Consider the following 22,895-nt stretch of genomic DNA (forward strand, 5'->3'; position numbering starts at 1 on the left):
CGTCACATTTTAGAAGCTGAAACCAAACAACAGTTGGCATTTTTGCTCAAAAAATGATTGAAACAATTAATCAATTATCAAAATAGTTAATAACAAAGCTGCAAAGTGCTTTACATGGTTAAGATTTACTACAATAAGGTTAGAGGCCAATTTTCTTTTGACTAATCAATTAATCAACCACTCATTGCAACTATGCTTGCAAATTTATGGTTAAACTAAATGTCTTGTGTGAATAAAAGTCAACAGCTAATAAGGGGACAGCGGTGTAGACGACGTACAGTAATTAGTTTGACAGTGTGATCTATTGTTAGTCTTCAACAAGTAATCAGCTGTTGAGTGTTGTTGACAGTGGCAGCAGTGACTGACGTTCACCTCGTCTCCTCCCGAACATCAGCAGCCACAAGAGGGAGTCCCGTGTTTAATGCACCGTGTGTGTGTGTGTGTGTGTGTGTGTGTGTGTGTGTGTGTGTGTGTGTGTGTGTGTGTGTGTGTGTGTCAGACAGTGCAGGGGGTATGACTTTGTCAGCAGCTGGAGGCAGACTGACTCAGATATATTTAGGGGTGAGGATTTCTTTCTGTCAAACACACACACATACACAAACACATACACACACAAACAGATGAGACACATGCCATCACTCACTTCTACATCCACTTGGATGGAGATCGTCTCATGCTGTCTTCTCTTTGATTTACTCCTTTTTTACTGTCTTGTGCCCTGCAGGAGTCTTGAACACAGAGGTAAAAATGGAGCCCCCCCTTCAAACCCCCCCCCCCCCCCCTCCTCCCCGAGCTTTTTCTTTTTACAGCGCTGTGCTTTGTCCATTTTTCTCTGCCCTCTCCTCTGAAGCAAACACAAGCCTGCACGCTACAACTGCAAACACACATTTAATGTGATGACCACCATTAGTGTCACTGAATATATCTTTATATTATATGTTGTGCTTTCCGAGGTAGTTGCAGCAGCCTGGTCAAATTACAGCGTCATTAACCATTCTTCTCTGTATGTTTATATATTATTTTCCTTTTAAGGTCACAACAGATTTACACTTCAACTAAAGGGGTTTCAGCCAAAATAGGGTTAGCCTTAGGATTTTACCAATACTACTACTCTTATCGATACTCCTTATTAAAAATATATTAATTTAAAAATTATACATTCAGAACAGGATTATAATTTAATATTCTAAACATAATCATTTCTAGAAGAGCAAGTTTTTATGAGCTTTTGCCTCATTAAGTCTATATAAACTCAATAATATTTCATTGGAAACAAATCTAAAATGTCAATAAAATAACTAAAATCCCTGACATCAAAATACTGAGTGGAGTTTGGAAAGAGGACCTGTCTGGTAGAGAGGAGCGGCTGGTTCTCAGCTGAGGTTACAAGAATTTGCCACATTTTAATATATGTGGCAAATGAAGCTAAACAGTTCGACTACATACAGACAGTTTTCGTTTTAGCTTGTTTTATAATAAATGAAGTTTATAGATTTATAAACAAGGTTCGGGAACAGAGACCACGCCGAGTACACATCCCACTTCTGAACAACATAGTATTTAGGCACACCCCATCCGTTCTTCTCCCCTCGTCTCAGTTGCAAGTCCCTCCCACCCTAACCCCTCTCTTTTCATCAATCATCCTCTCTCCTCTGTTTTAACACAGGAACAGGGGGGCTCTATCCAGACGATGGACTGGAGAGACAGTTCCCCCACTCAGAGTCTCAACCTCTCCCCCCTGTTCCTTCCCACCTCCCTACTGTCGGCAGTCGTCGTCCAGTCGACATACCATTATTCATCCATCATCGTCCCACAACCCTCCAATCTATGTTCCTCAACTCTCACATCTCACCCCTTTCCTCCCCCCATCGCTTCATCCGTCCATCCCTAATCCTTCATCAGGTTCTCCAACCCATCCATCAACATATCAGCTCTCTTTCATTATCTCAATTGAACTATTGAAATCTAATGTTCTCGGTGTGGTCTCAGTTAGTGAATTAACTATTAGCTTAACCAGCATGCTGTGGTTGTGTAAAACATGCCAGCGGTGGATGGAAGACAGCAAGTGAAAATATTTTTCCACGTTTATGCTTGTTGAACAGGTGATTTGATAAACTACCCTAATTGGCTTTTTACTGGCAAAGGTTTTATGGCAGTTACAGTAATGAGTTGTTGTTGTTAACTCGTGTATAACTTTATCTTCACCTCACCCGCCCTCAGTCAAACCGACACACAGACAGAGAGAAGCTGCCTACAGTTACACCAAAACATATAAATGTACCAATAAAGAACCGACCCTAAATATACCCCAGGTTCTTAACATTTCAGAACCAGGTTTTGGGGGGCATCCCTAGTCATATGTAGGTTAAACCTGCAGTGCAGAACTTTTTTTGTCGGGGATGTTGGTGAACACTTCTGCCAGTTGATCAGTGCACACCGTGAGAGCCCGGCCTGGTATACGGTCCGGCCCTGGAGCTCTGTGTTGGTTGACCCTTTTGAAGGACCGTCTCATGTTGGCTCTTTCTAGGGTGAACGTGGCAGCTTCATCGTGTGTCGTCCACATCGAACCAAACGTAAAAGATGTTGAGCTCATCCAGGAATGATTGTGGGCTGAATAATGTTCCTGTTTTTTGTGTTTTTATGATGCAACATATGCGTCTGGGATCAGAGCTGTGGTAGTTGGACTCCACTTTGTCCCTGGAGGCCCTCTTGGCATCCCTGACGGACTTCCGGAGGTCATAACTAGCTGCCTTGTAGGCGTCAGAGTCCCCCGAGTTGAAGGAGGCGGTCCAGGCTTTGTGTTTAGCGCAGATCTCCCAGTTGACCCAGTGTTTCCAGTTGGGGAAGGTTCATGTATTCATGTAGCTTATGACAGTCTGTGTATCGGCTGCGTCCTCAAACATCTGCCAGTCAATTGTCTCAAAGCAGTCACTTTCTTACATTTTCAAGATGAACTGCAGGCACTCTCAGGCATTTTCAGATATTATCAGAAATTTAATTTCATAAAGACGCAATATCCTTTAGAGCAAAAAATTAGATAAAAGAAAGAGAAGAACAGAGACAATAACCAGCCCTGTGAACAGAAAGGAGATAAATCAATAATGTGCCGTCATGAGTTCACTTGCAGTAGAAATTCTGTCAGACCAAATTTACAGTAACTCCTTGGCATGAGGGGCTTTCCTACAAGAGAAAAAAAAACAACAAAAAAACACCGGGAAAACAGGGCAACACTTAGATCCAGGATGAAAATGACCAGAGACATAATTACAAGTTTAAAACAAGAGCTACATTTGGTTTCTGCTCTTGCAGGTGTACGATGAAAGAGTGAAGGGGGGGGGGGGGAGGGGCAGGATATACACCGATATAAACAATGACTCCACATTTTATGGGCTTCATGGCCACCGCGTATATCGGCAGACCACTGACCATAAACCTTTTAACTAAGTTTACCCCAACCAGACCTGCTCTTCTTTTTATTTGCCTTCCTGGAACTCCCTCCGCCTTTACATTGATTCTTAATGTAAGTTATTACCTGACAACATTTATCTTTTCCAGCAGGATGTAGTATTTTGTATCAAGAAAATGCTAAAATTACACAATTTAGGGCACACAAATGAAAGAGACAATAGGTGTGGTCCATATATTTTTATTCGCATTTTCAATTCGTGCATGAAAAAATATCACATTGTTTTCTATGCTGTGATTCGGTGAATAAATCATGACATACATGAAACATGTGACTTGAACATCTAACTTACGTTTCTGCTCCACTGAGGAGACGAAAAATGGCAGCAAACGAAACTATCAGATGCGTGTGAAGCGATCAGGAGACTTTATTCCTCAAATACATACATGAAACAAACTATAGATATCATATTTCCATCATGTCATATGACAGTCGTCTTGTTGCGCCTCCTTCTTCTTCTTCTTCTGCAATGCTTTAACGGTCTCGTCTGGAAAAATAACACCACAAGTTGTTTTATCTTGATGAATTGTCTGATTTTGTAATTTCTGCTGTGTCACTGTGTCCAATACTTGTTTTTTTCCTCCGGTTTTTCAGTTGCTTTCGGTAAAAACTTCAAAGACCAACACCTCGTCTTTGATTTTTATTAGAAGTATGTTTACCACTAACATCCGAAGTGAAGGCAGAAGACTGTGAAGACTATGAGTGATGTGACGAGATAAGACAAACAAAGAAACACTGACATAAAGGATTGAATACATCCTAAAAAACTAAATTCAGTTAACAATACCACAAGCTACAGCTTCACAAAAGGTGGTTGAAGTTTCATTTTGGACATTAAAAGTATGCTGAAGAGACCATTTACTCTTTATGATCTCAATAAAAGCACCATAAATCTACAGCCCCTTTTTACTGTAATCAGCATTACAGTATCACTTCCTGCTGTGATTATTCTTTATAGAGGTCTGTCTTATAAAGGGTGAGGAGCCCCTGAAGGTTTTTATCAATTGGAAAAAGTAAAAGTTCCCTTTCAAGGACTTGTCTCAGCCTGGACACCAACGGTATTGAGGTCTTTTGAACCCATCTCCTAAAGGAAACTGCCTCCAAAAAGAATTTATTGTTCCCATTAACTTTTGTTTTTACCGTTTTACTCGTTTTTATTACCTGTCTAGGTGTGAGAATGCTTCTTTGTTGTTACAAACAAACGCTGGTTCTGTCTTTCAAGAAACTAAAGAAAAGTTGGACCCCAGAATTAAGAGAAAAAACACACTATAGTTATTATCAGTTGTTTAAAATCTCTTTTTTGTGTGTGTGTGTCAGATTTGACTTTTTTTGAATTTCATTATCTAAACCGCGTTAAAGGTTGTGCTGGCATTTCACAAATTCTATCAGATAATGTAATAGAGTAAAAACGTTTAGGTTAGGTGTTCTAAAGAACAAGACAAGTAGGAACAAATAAAGTTTGTCCATCAAGACAGAAATAGGCCTTTTTTTTTTTTTTTAAACAGATGACATTTTGATTAAATTACGTAAATCTATCTTTAGCAAAAATTCAAGCTATGACAGGTGTGGAATTGGTTACCGTTTTTATCCAGCTTGGCAGAGTCCAATTTGATTATTAACTGTATCCTTCAATAGGATTTTGAACAGTGGTGACATTAATTAAAACTGTGGTGAGCACATTGACTGTCAAGCAGGTTACTGCTCAGAGTATTTAGCTCTTTACATACAGCCCTCTAAAAAAAATGTATGTAATAATATTTAGAGAAAAGTACCACACCTTACTTTATCTTCCCTTGTCTGTTTTCATTTAATGTTGGTATATTCAGAAACCAATAAACAGTTTAACATAATAAAAAGTTAAAAAGCTCAGCTTATCTTTGGCAGAAATTACATTTTTTGTTTTTATCTTCCCTGCTGAGTCCCTCTCTTTTATCTTCTCTTTAACACTAATATGTAATGACACGAGGAGTCTGAGGACATTTGAAAAACCAGCCAACTGTCCATCTATCAATGAAGAGACTTTCATTTATTTATTTTACACATTGCAGAATTCAATGGAGACGGGAAATATTGACATAATCTAAAGACATATGTAGGCTTCCTTTTACACCTAAAAATGAAACCTGAGGTAAATTACCCAACTAAATAAATAAAAGTAATAAAAACCATAACCCATCTTAATCCCCAGTCCCTTCTTACCTGTGCACCACATCATCACATTAATGTTTTTAGGGTGTTTTAAAATTTGTGTCTGCTTGAATTGGACAACCACACCAAGACCCTTTAGATGACTGGTTTGGTGGGAAGACCTCAATGTGACCTGCAAGGCGTACTAAGCATGTTTCAAGCTAAATGGCTCCCATAACTGGATGCGTTTTGCATACTGGGATACAAATTCAACACTTGCTAGCGGCCAGCGATCCAGGTCTGATCTGGTTTTTATTAAAGAAAGCTAAAGTCTGAAGTTTTCAGTAACTGTCCAAACACACTACAAGAGCTTCCCTGCGGATGCCTGAATAGCTGGTGCTGTTAATGTGTCTGAGAGCTCTTGGATCAATAAGGTCGAGCCCCTGTTCTCTGGGACCCTCCTCACGCTGTGTATTTGTAGCTGACTGAGAGAGCCGACAGAGCTGAGGGTGAAGTCAGAGGAGAGCGGAGACGCAGAGAAACCCCTTTTAAAAGAAACACGTCGCGGACCTGTCTGTTGAAGTTCAAGACTTGGCTGACAGGTCAAGCCTGAAACTCTACTTGTTCCTGACATCACAATGTAAGAACTTACAATGTAAGAGGTTGAACCTTAATACTGAATGGAGAGGAAGAGTCTCCTTCCAACTACTACCTGCTAAGAAAAAAGGGAACATAACCCCCTGCAAAATAGCAAATTGTTGTTTTTTTGTGCACATTTTAAGCAGATGGGGTACTACATGTTAATGTTATCTATGGAGGTGCTGGTGGGCAGATTTTTGTTTTACCTTTGGACAAAGGCAGGCTAACTGTTTCCATGCTAAGATAACCGGTTGCTGGCTGTAGTCTTAGAGAGTAGTATTGATCTTCTCATGTAATTCTGTAAGCAAATTTTATTCCTATAAAGACATGTGCATTAACCAGGTAGGGAAGGTCTATGAAAACACATGTTGATGGTTGCATAATAGGAAAGGTATTTGGAATATGATCCATACTAAAAGTCTTGTAAATCCCCCTAATAGGTATAATACCAAACCGCTGGATCTTTAATTACTGTCTTGTGGCAAGTTTACTTCAACCTACATCTGTCATTAATCCCGTGTTGCCTCAGTGTGGTTGTAGTGCCAAGATGTCAAGATTCAAAAAAAAAAAAAATGAAATGCAAAAACAGCTTCCTAGAGCTTTTTATTAGAACATCCAAAATGAAAAAAAAAAAAAAAATCTTTACATAATCCGTCACTGACAAAAAGCAAAACAAACAAATACAAATGGGAGATGCATAGATACAGAAGCAAAGCTGAGCATTTAGAAGTCATTACACATTCGAGTGGTTTGAGGTGGAAACTGGAAAGCAATAGGCCAAAGCAACAGGTCTAAAGCAGCTAAAGAGATGAAAACATTGCTGGAGCACCCTCTGCTTTGTGAGCGTGCTCCTACAGCTGGAAGCGACGTGTAGAGGTGTAGGTGGAGAATTTTAAAGACGTCCTCTGTGACTCGCTCACTGGGTCCATAGACTTCTTACGTGTGTCCCATATCCGGTCCAGTTAGGACTTTTCTGTGCGCTGCGTGAGACGGTCAAGGGCTAAGCTAGCGAGAACGCACGGGGACTGTGTATTCATGTCCATCTGCATGCATGTATGTTAGTGTGTTTATTTCTTGCGGTAGTCTTCTGCATAAGATCTGTGATCATCCTGCTCAGGGAACTGGTCTCCGTAGCGCCTCAGTATGTCCTGGAGGCTGGGCATACCCTGTGAGAGTGGCGGGTAGGACATGTGAGGCTCCTCCTGGCCGCTCTGGAAGGGCTCCGTCTCGTACTGCTCCTGCTCCGGCTGCTGCTCGCTATGTCCTGCCCCCTGGTTGTGATCCTCCTCGGCGTGATGCTCGGGCTGGGCCTCGGCGTGGCCTTGCTCGGGCTCGTAGCGACGCAGGCGGCAGTCGGGGTCGTACTCGGGGTCGCAGTGTGGGTTGGACGGCTCGAGGACTCCGTTGCGGGTGCCGTCAGTATTCACGTGGGGCTCGTAGGCCTCTGCGGGGAAAGGTATGCGGCGTTGAACTCCGGAGCGAGGCTCGTTGGGCTTCACCGGGTAGCATTCACGATCGTAACCGATGAAGCAGTCATAGCCCTCCTTGGTTTTACCTGGGGGGCCCAGAGGGTGGCGCTCTTCCTGGGCAGGCTCCTCATAATTCGGCTGGGAAAACGGAAACTGCTGCCTGGGGGTGGGAGGACCACGACGTTGCATGGCGGCTGCAGCCTCACGGATTGCAGAGAAAGGATCATTGGGGTTAGACTCTGGAGCAGCCTCCATGCGTGGAGCATATGGGTCATTAACTTGAGCTTGGGACATGTACTGGCGCAGCATGGCATATGGATCGTTAGCTGGAGGAGAAGCTGGGGCGCTAGCTTGGCGGTACATAGCATAAGGATCAGTAACTCTGTTAGCGTTAGCATAAGCATCCCTAAACATGGCATAGGGGTCATTGTACTGCTCAGCATCTGAAGGGGCAGCACGAATGGCAGCGGCCTCCTCTTTTTCCTCATTTTTGTACGCCTCTGGGGGAGTGGCGAATCTGGTGGCGGTAAGAGGGTTGCAGTTATCCTCAAACAGAGGGTTGCAAGATCCAGGGCCAGCAGGGGGAGGGGGGTTAGGGGCACGGGGCGCCTGTAGGGACAAAATGAAAGATAAAGTCATGATAATCACGCCATAGATTCAAAATGACAATTTGTCTATATAATAAATAAATCATACCACTAGGGAGGCAGCATAGGCACAGAAGGGATCGCGAGGATCGCAGTTGGGGTACTGCAGGTAGAGACCAGAGGGGGCTTTCTGCACCAGTTTGGGTTTGCAGTTGGGGTCTTTCTTTGGGTCACAGCCGAGGTGGGCGTAGGAAGGGAGGGACCCGGCGGAGGGTACGTACCCGTAGGCAGCTCTCAGGTGGTACTGCAGACACTCGACGTCCTCAGCGGAGCAGATACGCAGCAGCTCGGCCTTCTGCTCCTGAAACAGATTCAGATGTGATTCCGTGGTGTCATCAAGGCTAGAAACACAACTTTGTCTTGCAGTTTAAAGACACTCATTTGAGACACATCTATCCTCCTGGAAGCAACAGACACTGTGCTATGATCCCCAATAAATTATGATACATTATAATACAGTACATTATAAATCAATACTGTCTGATTGCGTACCTTGGAAAGGAAAGGTGCTGCAGATGGAGCGTAGTAGTAATACCCTGACTTTGGATCCTTTGCTGGAGCAGCAGAGCGGACGTACAGAGGGGCTGGGGCCTTGGCTGGTGCAGGGGCGGGGGTGGCAACTGGGAGTACTAGGGGCAGGTACGGGCTCTTGCCCTGGACCAAAGCGGCATACAGGCAGTAAGGATCCTTGGTTGGGTCACAGGTTTTCACTGGTGCAAGTTTGGGTGGCTCAGGTTTAGGTTTGGGCCTGCTGGTGTAGGATGACACGCAGTTGGGGTCATCAGAATCTGCGCAGGACTTGTAGATTTCCCCCAGGTGGCGCAAGTAAGCCTTGTAGGAGCGACGTCCCTCAGCACGGTTCTTGTTCTGGAGGTAGGCCAGGTAGATGCGGTCCATCTCCTGAACCTGAGTTGTGGGAGTTTATTGGTGAGTCAGTCAGATGATGAATGGGAACATTTTGGAAACAAACAACAGAGCAAAGACTTTAAAGTGAAGCCCCACCCAAATTCTGTTTTAGTATCAAATATCCGTTTGTTGGCTTGAAAGGAGGTTGTTAAATGTGTTTTTCTTTGCGGCGCACTGCAGCTGCTCTCAGCTTGAATTCAGAGCTGTTAGTTGACTCTAATGATAAGTTTGAACAGCAGGATAAACATTAAAACATCCATAGAAACATATCATGAAATCCCTGCAGCAACAAAGCCACAGAAAGGCTAAAATACACTGCTTATCTCGTCATAGACAATATTGTAGTGATGAATTTGGGACATAAGATATAGATGGTGGTTTTTGGAAGTTCTATGGATTTTACACCTGCATTAATTGATTTTTTTGGCCTACGTCTGACAGTGATGAGTGTGTTGAGAGTGAACCAGAACAGTAATATTACAGGCTGTAAAAACAAAACAAATCAGTTTAAAGTTGCAAAGTTTGGTGATAATTCTGTTGGTTTGTCACATAAACATATAAAAACATTGATTACAGCAGCTTGAAAGCTTATTAAAACTTATTATTGGGATCTATTGTAACATCTCTGAAAGGGGAAACTGTTACTAGCAGCTTTCAAACCAACATGGGTGAGTGTTTGATACTATAAAGACAGACTTGAATGTCTCTTTAAGACTTTCATTAGGTAAAGTAAGTAGTAAGTTTAGTATAAAGTGAAAAAAACCCCAAAGATGATAATGTTTACTCACTGCTTCCTGGTTGCCATTGTCAGTGAAGTACTTGTACCAGCCCCAGAAGTCAGAGTGCTGTTTATACCAGCTGATGTTCCTGCGGTTGCGGATCAGCCTCCTGTGTGACGCTGCAACTGCCGCCCTCTCCTGGATACTTTCTCCCGCTGACGACAGCAAACAAAAGAGAAGACACATGTTCAAGGACTTTCCAGTGACTTTGAAAGTTTATAGCATCATATTCAAGGAGTCAAACTTGTTATATTTTGGGGGTCAAACATTATTAAGCCTTCTTTTTTCTTTTTTTTTTTCTTACTTGTCAAGAAAATTGCTGTTATATCTATCATAGGGTTGAGTGTTGATGCTACATAGAAGCAAGGTGAAGTGCAGTGATGAATGTGGGTGTTACTCTTTTAATCAAAAAGTACTTTCATGGCCGTTCACACTCATTTTTCAACAATTCGGCCGTGGCACTGTGTACCAAACAAACGTGTGAGTACATGCTCAGGTACAAATCACATATTTACCATCTCCTTTGGCCCTTTGCACGATCGGTCCAGCAGACAAGAACGCTACAAAAAACAAGACGGAGAAAAGCAAAAACAGATGTGAAATCTAAGTTGCTGAAGTCGAGGAAAAAATCCTGGAAATTGCTTACTGACTATTCTGACTTTTTAAACGTGTCTGTAATATACAAGTGATAATATGACATTAAACCTCAAACACTTTTTTTAGGCAGATATCATTCATTAAATAGGGCAGGGGTAATTGGCTCTGCCTGAAGGGCCGGCGACTGCAGCTCTTTGTAGATTTTATAGGAGCCTGTAACATCAAACCTCATGCTGCGTTTTCAAAGAGCTGTGTTTGCACTTGTGTGTGTGTGTGTGTGTGTGTGTGTGTGTGTGTGTGTGTGTGTGTGTGCGCGCACATACGTATGTATGTGTACTGTTTGACCCCCATGCGCTTGAGGGAACAGTGAATTCAGCTCTGCTCCCGGTTTCTTTCATCTCCACAGGGAAAAGGTGTTAATGCTTTACAGAAGGAGAGGAAGAGGAGGGGGGGGGGGGGGAAGAGAAGGAGGAAGAATAAGAAGGGGAACAGACGACAGGTTTAAAAAGAGAGATCCAGAGGGGATAATTCAGGGTTACGTGTTGGAAGTGGGGGGGGGGGGGGGGGGGGGGGGAACATCAATCTCCTGATGTAAAAAAAAGAAAAAAGAGTTTTGATAAGCTTTGATGGAGTAATCAGAGAGACGCCGGGCGCAATGTAGCATGTAAGGTCACAGAGGAAGGGTAACAGGCAAAGGTATGAATTTGTAGGGAAAGACAGAATTTTTTTTAAAAAGAAGCAGGAGAAGTGAAGGTGACCCGCGGTGATGGAGTGATGCGGAGGAGGAGGAGGAGGAGGAGGGTGGGCTAAATGATGCTGTCTCAGTGTATCCGCTGTATTGGTTTTTACGAGCCTGTAAAGAAAAACTAGCTGGCACATCTGGAAACAGCAGAGCTTTAAGAGGGCAGAGGAGGAGGAGGTGATGCTGACAGGTACTAATTTTTTTACAGAACCAGGAATGATGAAAGAAACTCCTCCTCCTCCTCCTTATTTTTTTCCCCCCACAAAGTGTCGTTTTAAAAATTTTTAAAGGTAAAGATGAGGCTTCCTCCTTTTTGTAAATATGCCAATCACGTCTTAAGCAAACTAGAGCCAGGTGGCGGAGGAGCAACCTGTCTTCACGTCGTATTCAGATGATATATGACCATCACAGGCTGTGTCAGAAAGCCACATCATGATAATATATGGAGCACATTTGAGTTACGGCCACCTTTTTAGCAAGTGCTGCAATGACGCGAGTCTGTGTCCATGAACTGAGAACAGTGTAGCTCACCTTTTAGCCTTAACAAACAAACCTTGAAAATGACTGTGAGGCTATAACTCAAAGTTAAATTTATTTGAAAAAAGCTTTTTAAAGAAGCAGAGAGCCGACAGAGGAAGAAAAAGCAGACTGTGAAACAAACAAATAAAACGGCTGCTTGTATGTTAAGTGAAAAATTTGGGGGGAAGATGGGAAAGAAAAGTAACAGTGTGTGTAAGAGAAGTTTGATTATGTGAAGGTATTATAGGGTTTATTAGCCTCCCAGATCTATAAAGTGCATCTTTGAGAAATGAGACATTCATGAATAGCTTCATCAACAGTTGCCGTCGACCAGTTTTGAATGATGTTTAATTACTGTTACATAAGCTCTTTCATCATTATCATTTTGCCATTTTATCAAATTGTGTCCATGTTGTCTTGGAGTAAAAGCTCTAAATTATAACCATTAAAAAGACCATTAAAAAGAAGAAAATCACTGCTGTGTCTCTGTTTAAAAGGGGACATTTTTCGTCAGTGCATCCCTGTAATAAGCAGGACTTCTATGATTCACAGTCGGACGAAGTAAAGTGAGATAATTTGGTATATTTCTCAACTACCGTATGAGTCATTCTCCATTCATTATCATCAAAACCTGAACAGAATTTATCTTCTTTTCTGATTTTTTTTTTTATTTTGTTTCGCAACAACTTACATCATTAGCTGCACTTTGATGAAATGGTTTGTATTCCACCACGGTGACCGTCTGGATCTCGTTTTGACGTAGTTAAAGAAATGACCTCCGGTTATGTGACTGTATGTGATGTATGATCCCGCTACAGAGTCCCACTGTGTACTCACCAGGCAGCAACATCACAGCCAGCAGAGCGGTGACCATCACACCGGAGAAACTGGCTCTCCTTCGTCCAGCCATGACTTCGCCTCCTCTTCTTCTTCTCCTGTCAACACCGAAAACTGTTGTCAAAATGGCTCAAAATTATAAAACACATCTTTGTCTTCAAACATTATGACTTTAAAGATGTACTGTAGACACATTCTTTGATTACTGCTGCAAATAAATCAAACCACGCAGGGTAAGAACATTTTTATCTACCGCTGTGACTAAATCACCACCTATTTTTGTCAATTTTACCATACAGCTGCATTTTAGAATTGGATGCTCTCCCTCCAAAATAGTTCATTACCTGCAAGAAGCTCAGCAGTCCAGAAGAAAAAAAACAGTTACAAGGTGTTAAATTTCCTCTCCGATCACAACCTGAGACACCAGACTTGTGCTAGTTTTCACCTGGAGAGCAGGACGTGACCCCTGCAGCTTGGAAAACTCTTGATTTGGAGGCTTTAAACAAACATGTTGCCACAAGGCTTCCAGCTGTGTTGCAGCTACTGGTTTGTCATCATGAAAAAAACAGAACCAGGTGTTTTTCCTGCAGTCAAACTTGACTTCAAACCTGAACTTGAATCCTTTGGCAAGTACCTAAATCTACCAAGCTAAACATGCAGCAGCACAGACGTCACTCCTCTTGTGTTTTCTGGTTTCTTACCTGTGGTTAGTTAATCGGCGTGTCTGTCTGCGGATCCAGATGTGGAATCTACACAAGTGCCTGTGTTTGTGTGTGTGTGTGTGTGTGTGTGTTGTATAAAAGAGACTCCTGGTGCACCCTGTCCCTGCGGCCCTTCTGACAGACTGCCCTGATGAAGGGCTCGGTCGAGGGTTTTAAACGGAGCCCGTCATCTCTGACACACACACACAAAAAACACACCCAACAAGTATTCATTAACGCTACACGTAGAAAAACGCACACAGGGACACAGGGGGACTACCTGAGGGGGGTCAAGGGCCAACTCAACAAGACGCCTGATTGGCTGAAAGTTTCTGAGAGATCGGACCAATCGGAGGCACCGTAATTAAAGGCAGGAAGAGAGGGAAGGTGGGAGGGCTCGAGGTAAAGAGATGGAAACGTGGAGAGATGGGGTGAAGGCAGTTTTTTTAATTTAAGAAATTGAATGATTAGTAATTTATGCTTCAAAATAAAGGTTTTAAAGTTCTGTGTCTGTTTTTGTGGATGCAACAATAACTCCTGAGCAAGTTAAACAAAGACAAAGAGGGAAAGATGAAGTAAAACAGAAGGAAATAATGAGGGGGAGCTGAGGTGCCACATAAGCACTTCTCAGAGACCTCAATGAGGGCCAAACCACAGCTTCTGTCTTAACGTGAAAACACACACACACACACATAAAGGGACAGCTGGTCTACACATGAGGAATTTGATAATCTACAGTTTCCTCCTTAGTTTAACTGTGTTCAGGCATGCCAGCCTCCTCAGACACACACACACACACACACACACACACACACACATAGACCTGGACAGCGGTTTCAGCCAGTTTCTGAAGAAGCCGTATAGCTGTGATACATGATGCAATATCAGTACATCTGTTTGTCTGTACTGTGAGATTCAGTAAGTCTTATGAAATTCATGTCCAGGCTCCACTTCTGAGGTTTTACTAGTTTATGCAGAAAGTGAGATTTTGACTTTGAAAAACATCCGTTTTTATGCACCAAAAGTGATTTAATCCGAAATAAATCATGATTTTTTGGGGCAAAATTGCCTTTTAAAATTCATACTTTCATTGCAGTTTAAAAAGACACATTTATTCTATTATTATTGGATGTATTGCATTTTGGGAAATAACTGCCATCTGGACCCCGGATCTTATTTAAGTGTTTATTTAAGCTGACTGACCTTCTTTATGTGCTTTTTAAAAGTGAGACACGGTTTTAAAGTATAGTTAACATACTTTATGTACTTTTAGCAATATTTTCATAGTTTGGGTCTTAAAGACCCTGAAAACATGATTTCAAATCTTAAGTTTTTCTTAGTTACACTTTAAAACATAAAGGGTTTTGTGGCAGCCGTTCTTATCTTATGTTTAAAACTGGAAGAATCCCTGTTAGTTGATTACGATGGAAAATTCTTCATTTTACTTTTTCTTTTGTAGACGGTTGTCTGGTGTCTTTTTTTCTTTAGTTAAGTTCTATACGTTAAAAAATGTAACAAGTAATATTTGTATCAGAATCTGATGTAGTGACATCATCAAACTTCCTCAGTATTAATGTATCAACAGTTTAAGTCAAAAACTCATCTGCTGCATCAGGACCATGAGCAGGTGCAGTCTGATCATATCTGACTGACAGAAGCCTCACTAGTCATCAGGTTCTGATTCAAATATTGCTCAGATTTAAGAAGTGCATCTATCAACTTCTTTCCAATGAAGCCACATCTACTTCCAGTCAGTGAGAAGAGCACAGAGAAAAACACTAATCTATGAAACAACCACAACTGTTCTAACTTGGGAAGAATATTCTCTCCTCACGTAGACTCCGGCTCTCTGGCTTCTGCTGCAAATTATTATAAAATGTGCTTTCAACTTTTAGACTCTTTCCTGTTTCAGTGTGAAATTGCACAAGTTGCTTATGTCGCACATCCAACACCTTTTTGAGATGAAGATCGATTGCAAGCCAGACCTCATCCCCCCCAACGTCAGCGCCTGACTTTACTGATGCTAAAGCCATAAAACGTAAACTCTGTCACTCTGTGGTAAATGTTCCTGCGATGTGTAGGCGGTATGTATGTCTAAATGTGTTAAGTTTTCTGCAGGGTGTTATAAATATTTCATTTTTGCAGTCATGTAGCTGGTTTATGTGGGTCTGCATCATATAACAGAAAATCAAAAATGAATACAATTAAACTTTTAAACATTTCATACGACAAACATTTGAGTTGTTATAAATGAACAGTAACATGTTTATAAGATCTGACTCCATCTCTACAGACTTTAGCTCAATTACTGTTGACCTGACAGCGAACCGTTTTACTACCTAAACGTGAACGCTTCATTTACTGTTGTTTTTTTTTTTTAAGTATTTCCACATTTTTGCAGCCCCTCTTTTCCTGTCTCATCGTGCCCCAAACTGAACATTTAGTGGTCATGTTAACACTGTATCTCGTATGTAATTACGTTAGCTAACAGGTGTTTCGTAGAGCCCGCAAACCTACAATCCAGTCGGGAGCAGATTCAAACACGAACGACGCCAAAACCATACTCATAATTTTCTCCAAAGCTGGAATGTAAGTGATTCTCAGAATTCACAGACACCTGGTTCACCGTGATGGCTTTTTTTTTTTTTTTTTTTTTTTTGTAAAAACAAAAAGGCTTTATTTCAACATGGTGGTGAGTGACATGTAGGAGGAGGAGGGAGAGGAGGGAGGAGAGGAGGGGAGGGGAGGGGGCTGTACAATAAAGAGAGAACTTGTAGTCAGAATACAGTGCCAGTTTTTATATGTACATGTTCACAGAAACATTCGCAGGTGTTTCGCTGTTGTCGTCGTCACTGCAGGTCGTCGTCATCAAACAGATCCTCGAAATCTGCAGATAGGAAAGATAGAGGAAAGAAAAGAGGCAAAAAGAGAGATAAAAACAGGGAAATCATTAGCTCAGCTGTTATTTCTCTTCCTTTTTTTAAGCTGCTGAGTTTGGCTGATTGGTGTCAGTAGCATGTTTATGTGATTATTCAGTGTGTAGATATAAAAAGATAAGTGGCTAAGCCCCATTAGAGGGCTCTGTGATGATGTAGAAGAGTAAAACAACATTAAGTTGTATTATTTTGGACACATACTGTATGTTTTTTTGACTATGTGTACCAGCTGTGCTCCACATTGCGCACTTTTATTAGCATGAAGAGCGTTTGTGGATCTCAAATCCTTGTTAGTGCCATGAGCGAGGACATGCTGGATGTGAGAGTCGCTCTGCTCGAGAACTTAGAGGGAATTCACTGCCTGTCAGTGTGAGCGGTGTTAACAACCTTAAGTGATCTAAATGTGTGTGTGTGTGTGTGTGTGTGTGTGTGTGTTTAAAGCAGCTGACTGGCGAGGTGTCCCGCTGCGTTTCCGTCTGACAGCGGCTATAAACTCACTTTACCATCCTCTTCTCTCCTCTCTTTCTTTTTTTTTCTTCTTTCATTCCCCTCTTTTTAACAATCAGCTCTTTTTTTTTTTTTTTTTTTTTTCTAGGTCATGTGCTGCTGAGCCAAAATTGTTTTTGCCTGAAGCCGACGCTGCAAGACGGAAAACAGATTAGCTTTTTTTTTTTTTTTGGCGAGCGTCCTCAGTATACGTGTTCACGTGTACATAAACCGGTGTTTACAGGGAGACAACAGAGGATTTATGAGGGTTAATGTGAGGAGATGATGTGGTTGATGTAAGAAACAGTAAAACTCTTCTCCTCCACATCATTCATGGTACTCAAACAATATGTTTTATGTGTATTTAAGTTCATTTGATTCCACAAGAAACCTTCCTAAACATACTGAAGATATGATGCTGCCACTTTAACAGATGTTTTTTTTTAAAGTTGGAGCATTTGGACTGACAACACCGTGAGAAGACAGCCTCTCAATTTAAGTTGGTGTTTAATTAAAGGCTAAACAACCAAGTAATCAGGTTTCTCTAGCAGGACGAATCCTTTGATCATTAAGGGGAACTGGGTTATTTAAGTGATGTTGCAGATATCAGGTTAAAGGAATGTTCAGATCACGTTAAGTAAGCAAGTAAACACAGCTGTTCATGACTAAAATCCCCCGTGTCTTCCTACAAATAAGTGGGAAGATGGAAACAAATCGAGACACAGGAGGGTTTTTACTTCTTCCCCTCACACGTCTCTATCTGACAGGACCATTAAATTGACAACGTAGCGTTCGGTTTAATATCACCTTGACTCTGCATACATTACAGAAAGGTATAGGAAAGAAAAAGAGGAAGACCACCTCACCGTTAAAGAAATCAGAGTGCACTGCTTTTTCATTTGCTGCCAAGTCCATCAACAGGCCGCTGCTGCCTCCTGCCTGTCAACACACAGAGGTACAACCGGTTTAATGGCACCAGCAGAGAATACACACATATACAAACACAGTACTTTACATTCTAATAAATGATTCAGGATAGAGAAGTAATTATGGGAGCAAATAATAAAAGAAAGATGGGAAAATGGGCAATTCTTTATCATTTATTTTCATAAAGGGTACGTAGGTGACAACAGTCAGGAGCTCATATGAACAGTGAAAGAGGTCTTCACTGGAAATAAGTAGGAAAGTAAAGGATCCATAAAATAAAGTGCTGCCTGTCATTTAATTATAATTTGACCATATTACTGTAGCATAAAGGACAATGAAGAGAGTCATCGTTTTGTTGAAAGCTAAAGTCCACTATTAACCAACGCACAGTCAGTTCATGTAACTATATTTCAGCTTTTCAGAGTGATGAAAGCCTCTTCTTCACGTGGTCTGATGAGGCTGACAATACTGATATCTAGAGCGGCAATGATTAGTTGATTAATCCATCAACAGAAAATTAATTGGCAACAATTTTGATGATTAAATGATCAATTTAGTCATTTATTTAAGCAAAAATGACAAATATTTGCAGGTTGCAGTTTCTCAGATGTGAGGATTTGAAGCTTTTCTGTGTCATACATGATAGAAAACTGAATATCTTTTGGTTTTTGACTGTCGATCAGAGAAAACAAGACATCTGAAGATGTCACTCTCTGCTCAAAGAAGTTATAAATAGACAAAACGATCAATTGATTAATTGAGAAAATAATCGTCTGATAAGTCAGTAATGAGGATTAATTGCAGCCCTAATGATATCCTAATTGATGTAGTTCTTTACAACAAAGCAGAGTGTACGAATTAGGGCTGCAACTGACTATTTCGATATCGATTTCGATTTGGTATCGGTTACTATTGATTATTTTATCAAGAAATCAGTTAGTTGTCTAGTAGAGCAAAAATGCAACCAGCTGGAATCCGAGAATTCGGTTTTTTTTACTGAAAACAATAAATTGATTATCAAAATAGTTGGCAATTAGTTTAATAGTTTGCAACTAATTGATCAAAAACGAAAACAGCCCCCGAATAACTAAATATAGGCCTATTACTTACTGGCTAGAAAAATGTGAACATAAATTAAATTAGAAAACCCAAACAAAACTGACATTTAATGACTGCAGTTCGGTCATTTCAGAGTATTTACAGCGTTTGAATTGTTAGTAACGGTAACTGTTAACGTAAATACATTTTAAACACATTTTTTTGTCATAATGCTACATTTTAACGTTAGGTTAGCTAGCTTGTTAGCATAAACCAGGATTTTAATAATTGAATATTGCTATTTTTTTACCACAAATCCGTCAACCAACCTCGTCCAGATCCACATAGGGACCAGCTCCTTCAGGAAACATCTCATCCACCGCAGGTTTCATGTTGTTTTAGTTTCAGCTCAACAGCAGTTAGCTTAAAAGATGCTTTCGTTTGTGGCTAGCTGAGCTAGCAGTGCTCGTCTTGTAAACAAAACAGTGTGTGCAACACTACACTGTACCCGGATAGCCAAATGTTTTGTTTTTTTCCTAGGACGGCGAAGTCATGGCCCGCCCTACTCTGCCTCTGATTGGCTAGTAGTTTAGACATGAGGAGTGTGATTGGTTAGAGTTAAGGGAATAATATCAGAGTAAGCCAATCAGAGGCGGAGTAGGGCGCTTTATGACTTCGCCATCCTAGGAAAAAATATTGCTCCCAGGCAGCTTCTTCTTCCTCGTTGGTTTTTAAAGGCGGTTTGTATCCAAAATGTTGCATTACCGCCTTCTACTGGATTGAAAATACAACTCAATTCTCCTATCTAATCTAAATTATTATGTATAAAATAAATTGAAATGAAAATAAAAATATCAAAAATAAGTAAATAAAGTTCTTCCTTACCTCTCATTTCATTCCCTAATATAACTTCTCAATTTAGTCTCAGAGAAGGCCTGAAAGCCTCTAAAATCCACAAGCCTCCTTCTGTGCAAAAATGTATTAAAAGTTTATTTGAAACTAAAATGAACCTTCAGCCATCCAGATGAATCAAATCAAGTTGACATCTTTCAACGTTACAGTCTTTTTAGTGCCAAAGTCCCTCCTTCTGTTACTATACTTCCACCGCAGCTCAACAGGGAAACACTGTCTGAGGAAACACAAAGAGGGAATTTGATGCTAAAAAAGACTGTAAATGTGGCAGATGTCCACTTGATATGACTTTTAAATACATTTTTGCGCAAAATAACTGTGTGGACACACTGTGGATTTTGGCCCCCATCACTTATATTGAAAGCACATTTGAAGGGGATCTTTTAATGGTCAGTATAAACAGGAGAAATGATTACAGCAAGGAAAACCACTTTCAGTATTCGTATGAACACCTGACTGTTACTTTACCCATGCATACAGTTACTTTAGTGTAGACTGTATACATGGGCTTTAATGTTAATGTTTAATTTAGTGTAATATTGGTAGTTTTGTTAAATAATGAAATCATTTTATAGACATCATTGCATATTTGAAACATGTTTGATTTATTTGTTGTACATTACATGAAGATATCATACATTCCTACAAAAAAAGCTACCTTTATATATGTGTGGCTATGCTATAATAACACACACAGTGTTATGCTTGGAGAATAATTTGCTATCTTTCCTTTATTTAATTTTCTGCTATTTTCTAAATTTTAACTTCCTTCTTTCTTAATGGTCTCCTCTTTCTCACAGCATAAGACATTTATTTACTTTGAAAATCTCTCCCTCAGCCCTTTTCCTCCCTCTCCCAACTCCTATCACCCCCCTCAGTGTTCATGTCCCATGTTGGTCTCGTATCCCAGGGTGTCTCCGAGGTGCTGGTGGGCGAAGAAAGCCCGGGCCATCTCGTTGATGTGGTTGTAGGCGCCAATGGATTTGAAGTATTCAACGTAGTTCCAGAAGTCAGAGGTGGAGTAAGGCCAGTAGGGAACAGCCGGTGGTTGATCGTATGGCACTAAATACACAGCAGTGAAGGGAAGGGCACGTTAAACCCACATTCCAACACTAGCACACTGTGTTAGTATGACCTATCATCGAGCTGTGAGCTTCAGCAGATTCTACCTGCAATTTAAGGATGATGTGTTACAATTTTTGCTGCGCTTATTTTCTCTAAATCTACATCCGCTGCTTCTTGTTAAACAGCCTGTTGAATATTTTCCAGACTGTCTTTACACAAGCTTCAGTGAAGAGGCATGAACTTGTAGTTTATACAGGTGAAAAGAGATTAAGAGCAAGTTTTTCCACTTAAGAGAATGAGAGTCACACCTGCAGTTAAAAACACGAAATGTCATGTGACTGCAGCACATACAGGTCTACTGAAACCTCTGCGGAAGTATCTCTGTAATGAATTTCTTGGTATTTTCCATTTTTGGGCCCCTTATGGCTTGTGTTTTAAATCACAAAAAGCTTTGTTTGCTGCTGTATCTGCAGTGAACAAAAACTTTAATCTACATTTTGCAAGTTAAACACAATAATAAGAAAAATAAAATGTGCACCCTTTAAACTTTTTATGATATTATACTGCTTAATGGCAAAATAATACCCTTAAATTAGCTTTGGGAACAATTTTGACTGTATCATTATATCCAAAAAAGTATCCTGAATTCACAAAACAACTTTTAACTTTAATTCTGGTTCATTATGCATGTACTCACTGCTGATTAAGATCATTTTCTGTATGTATCCAGTATATTTAAAACATGTTTTTTGCAGTAACAGAAATTAATGACTGAGCTAATGAATTTTAAGTGTTTTAAGTCATTTTTCCAATGAAAGGAGATTCTGCTTTAAGGGTAGAATGACTAAGGAATTGTTAAAAATTGTACAACAGCAAAATAACTATTTGTGAAGCATCTTTGGTTTTCTTGCAAAATATGAAGGTGTCTAAAAGGAGATATGTTATTTATTTAAATACTGTACCTCCTTCTGGGATGACTCTAGCCTCTGTGAGGAGGAAGAAGGGGGAGAGAGGAAGAGAGAGAGAAAAAATTAACATTCCCAAGCATTCCAAGGCTTTCCACGTACAAAGACGGGATTCAGGTCCGGAAAACTCAGCTTTCTGCCAGAGGATCGCAGGATACCTGCTCGCTGCTCAAAATATTATTGCTGACCATTCACAAGAGCACGTACACACACACACACACACACACACACACACACACACACACATACACACACACAGCAGAAGGAATTCATCATCGGACAGAGTCCCCTTTGTACACATGCAGTGGCCAAAAACAAATGCAGCACTGTCCCATCTGTGAGAATCAGACATGATTCACAGCTATTTTGATAAGCATGCACATATCAAACTGGGTTATATTACTTCACCCCTACATGTTTTTACTGCACAAACATCAATTAAAACGCATCAGCTGTTCCATTCAAGAAAATACTTCAACTAAAATATGATTTACAGATTTAAAAAAAAAAAAAGAGAAACTCACCACTGAGATGACAAGCAAAGAGGCAAAGAAGAATACTGAGCCAGACCAAACACTTCATCTTGCCCTCCTAAACAAACAAAAACACTCATAATGCTCTAGATTTTAGTTCCAATATTAGTACAATCTACAGGTTTATGCAATATAATATATAATATATAATGATTCCCCCTAAAAAAATGGTTTTCTTTGTAGCTTATAATGAATTTGTGAGAGTAAAATTACATGAAAACAACTGAAATTTGCGATTTTGTTTACCTGTAAATGGTTTGTGAAGTCTTGCAGAGATGCTTCTGTTCATCTGCTGGTTCACTGTGGTCTGTGGTGTGTCGGGCTCAGTGGAGGGAGAGCCAGTGGACCTCCAGCATACACACACACACACACACACACACACACACACACACACACACACACACACACACACACACACACACACACACACACACACACACACACACACGACCAAGCTCAGCCAAGCCTTGCCCAGTTTATACTGTATCAATACAGGAAAGTCCTTCCTTAATATAGAGTTTAATTTCCGGGTGGTATAAAGTTATTTTTTACGTCTAAGGTAAAAAAAAAAAGTAAAATTCTATAGCTGCATATAGGTGTACTT

The 22,895-nt window shown here is 40.6% G+C and overlaps 3 protein-coding genes across 4 annotated transcripts; all 3 read right to left on the reverse strand.

The window, feature by feature from the left end:
• Window positions 1–6,818: 6,818 nt before the first annotated feature.
• Window positions 6,819–14,539, reverse strand: and1 (actinodin1). 2 transcript variants are annotated; one of them, XM_044338892.1, is made up of 7 exons: window positions 13,430–14,539; window positions 12,729–12,826; window positions 10,549–10,593; window positions 10,043–10,188; window positions 8,841–9,254; window positions 8,398–8,649; window positions 6,819–8,310 (listed from the first exon to the last, which is right to left on the reverse strand). In XM_044338892.1, exons 2-7 carry the CDS (start codon window positions 12,799–12,801, stop codon window positions 7,300–7,302), a joined length of 1,941 nt encoding a protein of 646 aa, XP_044194827.1. In that variant the 5' UTR covers window positions 12,802–12,826; window positions 13,430–14,539; the 3' UTR covers window positions 6,819–7,299. The 2 variants fall into 2 exon arrangements, with proteins under 2 accessions (XP_044194827.1, XP_044194826.1); XM_044338891.1 differs by having other exon boundaries at window positions 12,729–12,823; window positions 13,430–14,538.
• Window positions 14,540–16,206: 1,667 nt separating this feature from the next.
• cops9 (COP9 signalosome subunit 9) lies at window positions 16,207–19,337 on the reverse strand. Its single transcript, XM_044339815.1, has 3 exons — window positions 19,146–19,337; window positions 17,718–17,790; window positions 16,207–16,316 (listed from the first exon to the last, which is right to left on the reverse strand). Exons 1-3 carry the CDS (start codon window positions 19,206–19,208, stop codon window positions 16,279–16,281), a joined length of 174 nt encoding a protein of 57 aa, XP_044195750.1. The 5' UTR covers window positions 19,209–19,337; the 3' UTR covers window positions 16,207–16,278.
• Window positions 19,338–20,309: 972 nt separating this feature from the next.
• On the reverse strand, window positions 20,310–22,673 carry otos (otospiralin). Its single transcript, XM_044340043.1, has 4 exons — window positions 22,538–22,673; window positions 22,283–22,349; window positions 21,756–21,779; window positions 20,310–20,790 (listed from the first exon to the last, which is right to left on the reverse strand). Exons 2-4 carry the CDS (start codon window positions 22,338–22,340, stop codon window positions 20,603–20,605), a joined length of 270 nt encoding a protein of 89 aa, XP_044195978.1. The 5' UTR covers window positions 22,341–22,349; window positions 22,538–22,673; the 3' UTR covers window positions 20,310–20,602.
• Between the last annotated feature and the right edge of the window lie 222 nt (window positions 22,674–22,895).

The sequence above is a fragment of the Thunnus albacares genome, chromosome 21 (genome assembly GCF_914725855.1).
Source record: "Thunnus albacares chromosome 21, fThuAlb1.1, whole genome shotgun sequence".
In the NCBI taxonomy this organism is placed as follows: Eukaryota; Metazoa; Chordata; class Actinopteri; order Scombriformes; family Scombridae; genus Thunnus; species Thunnus albacares.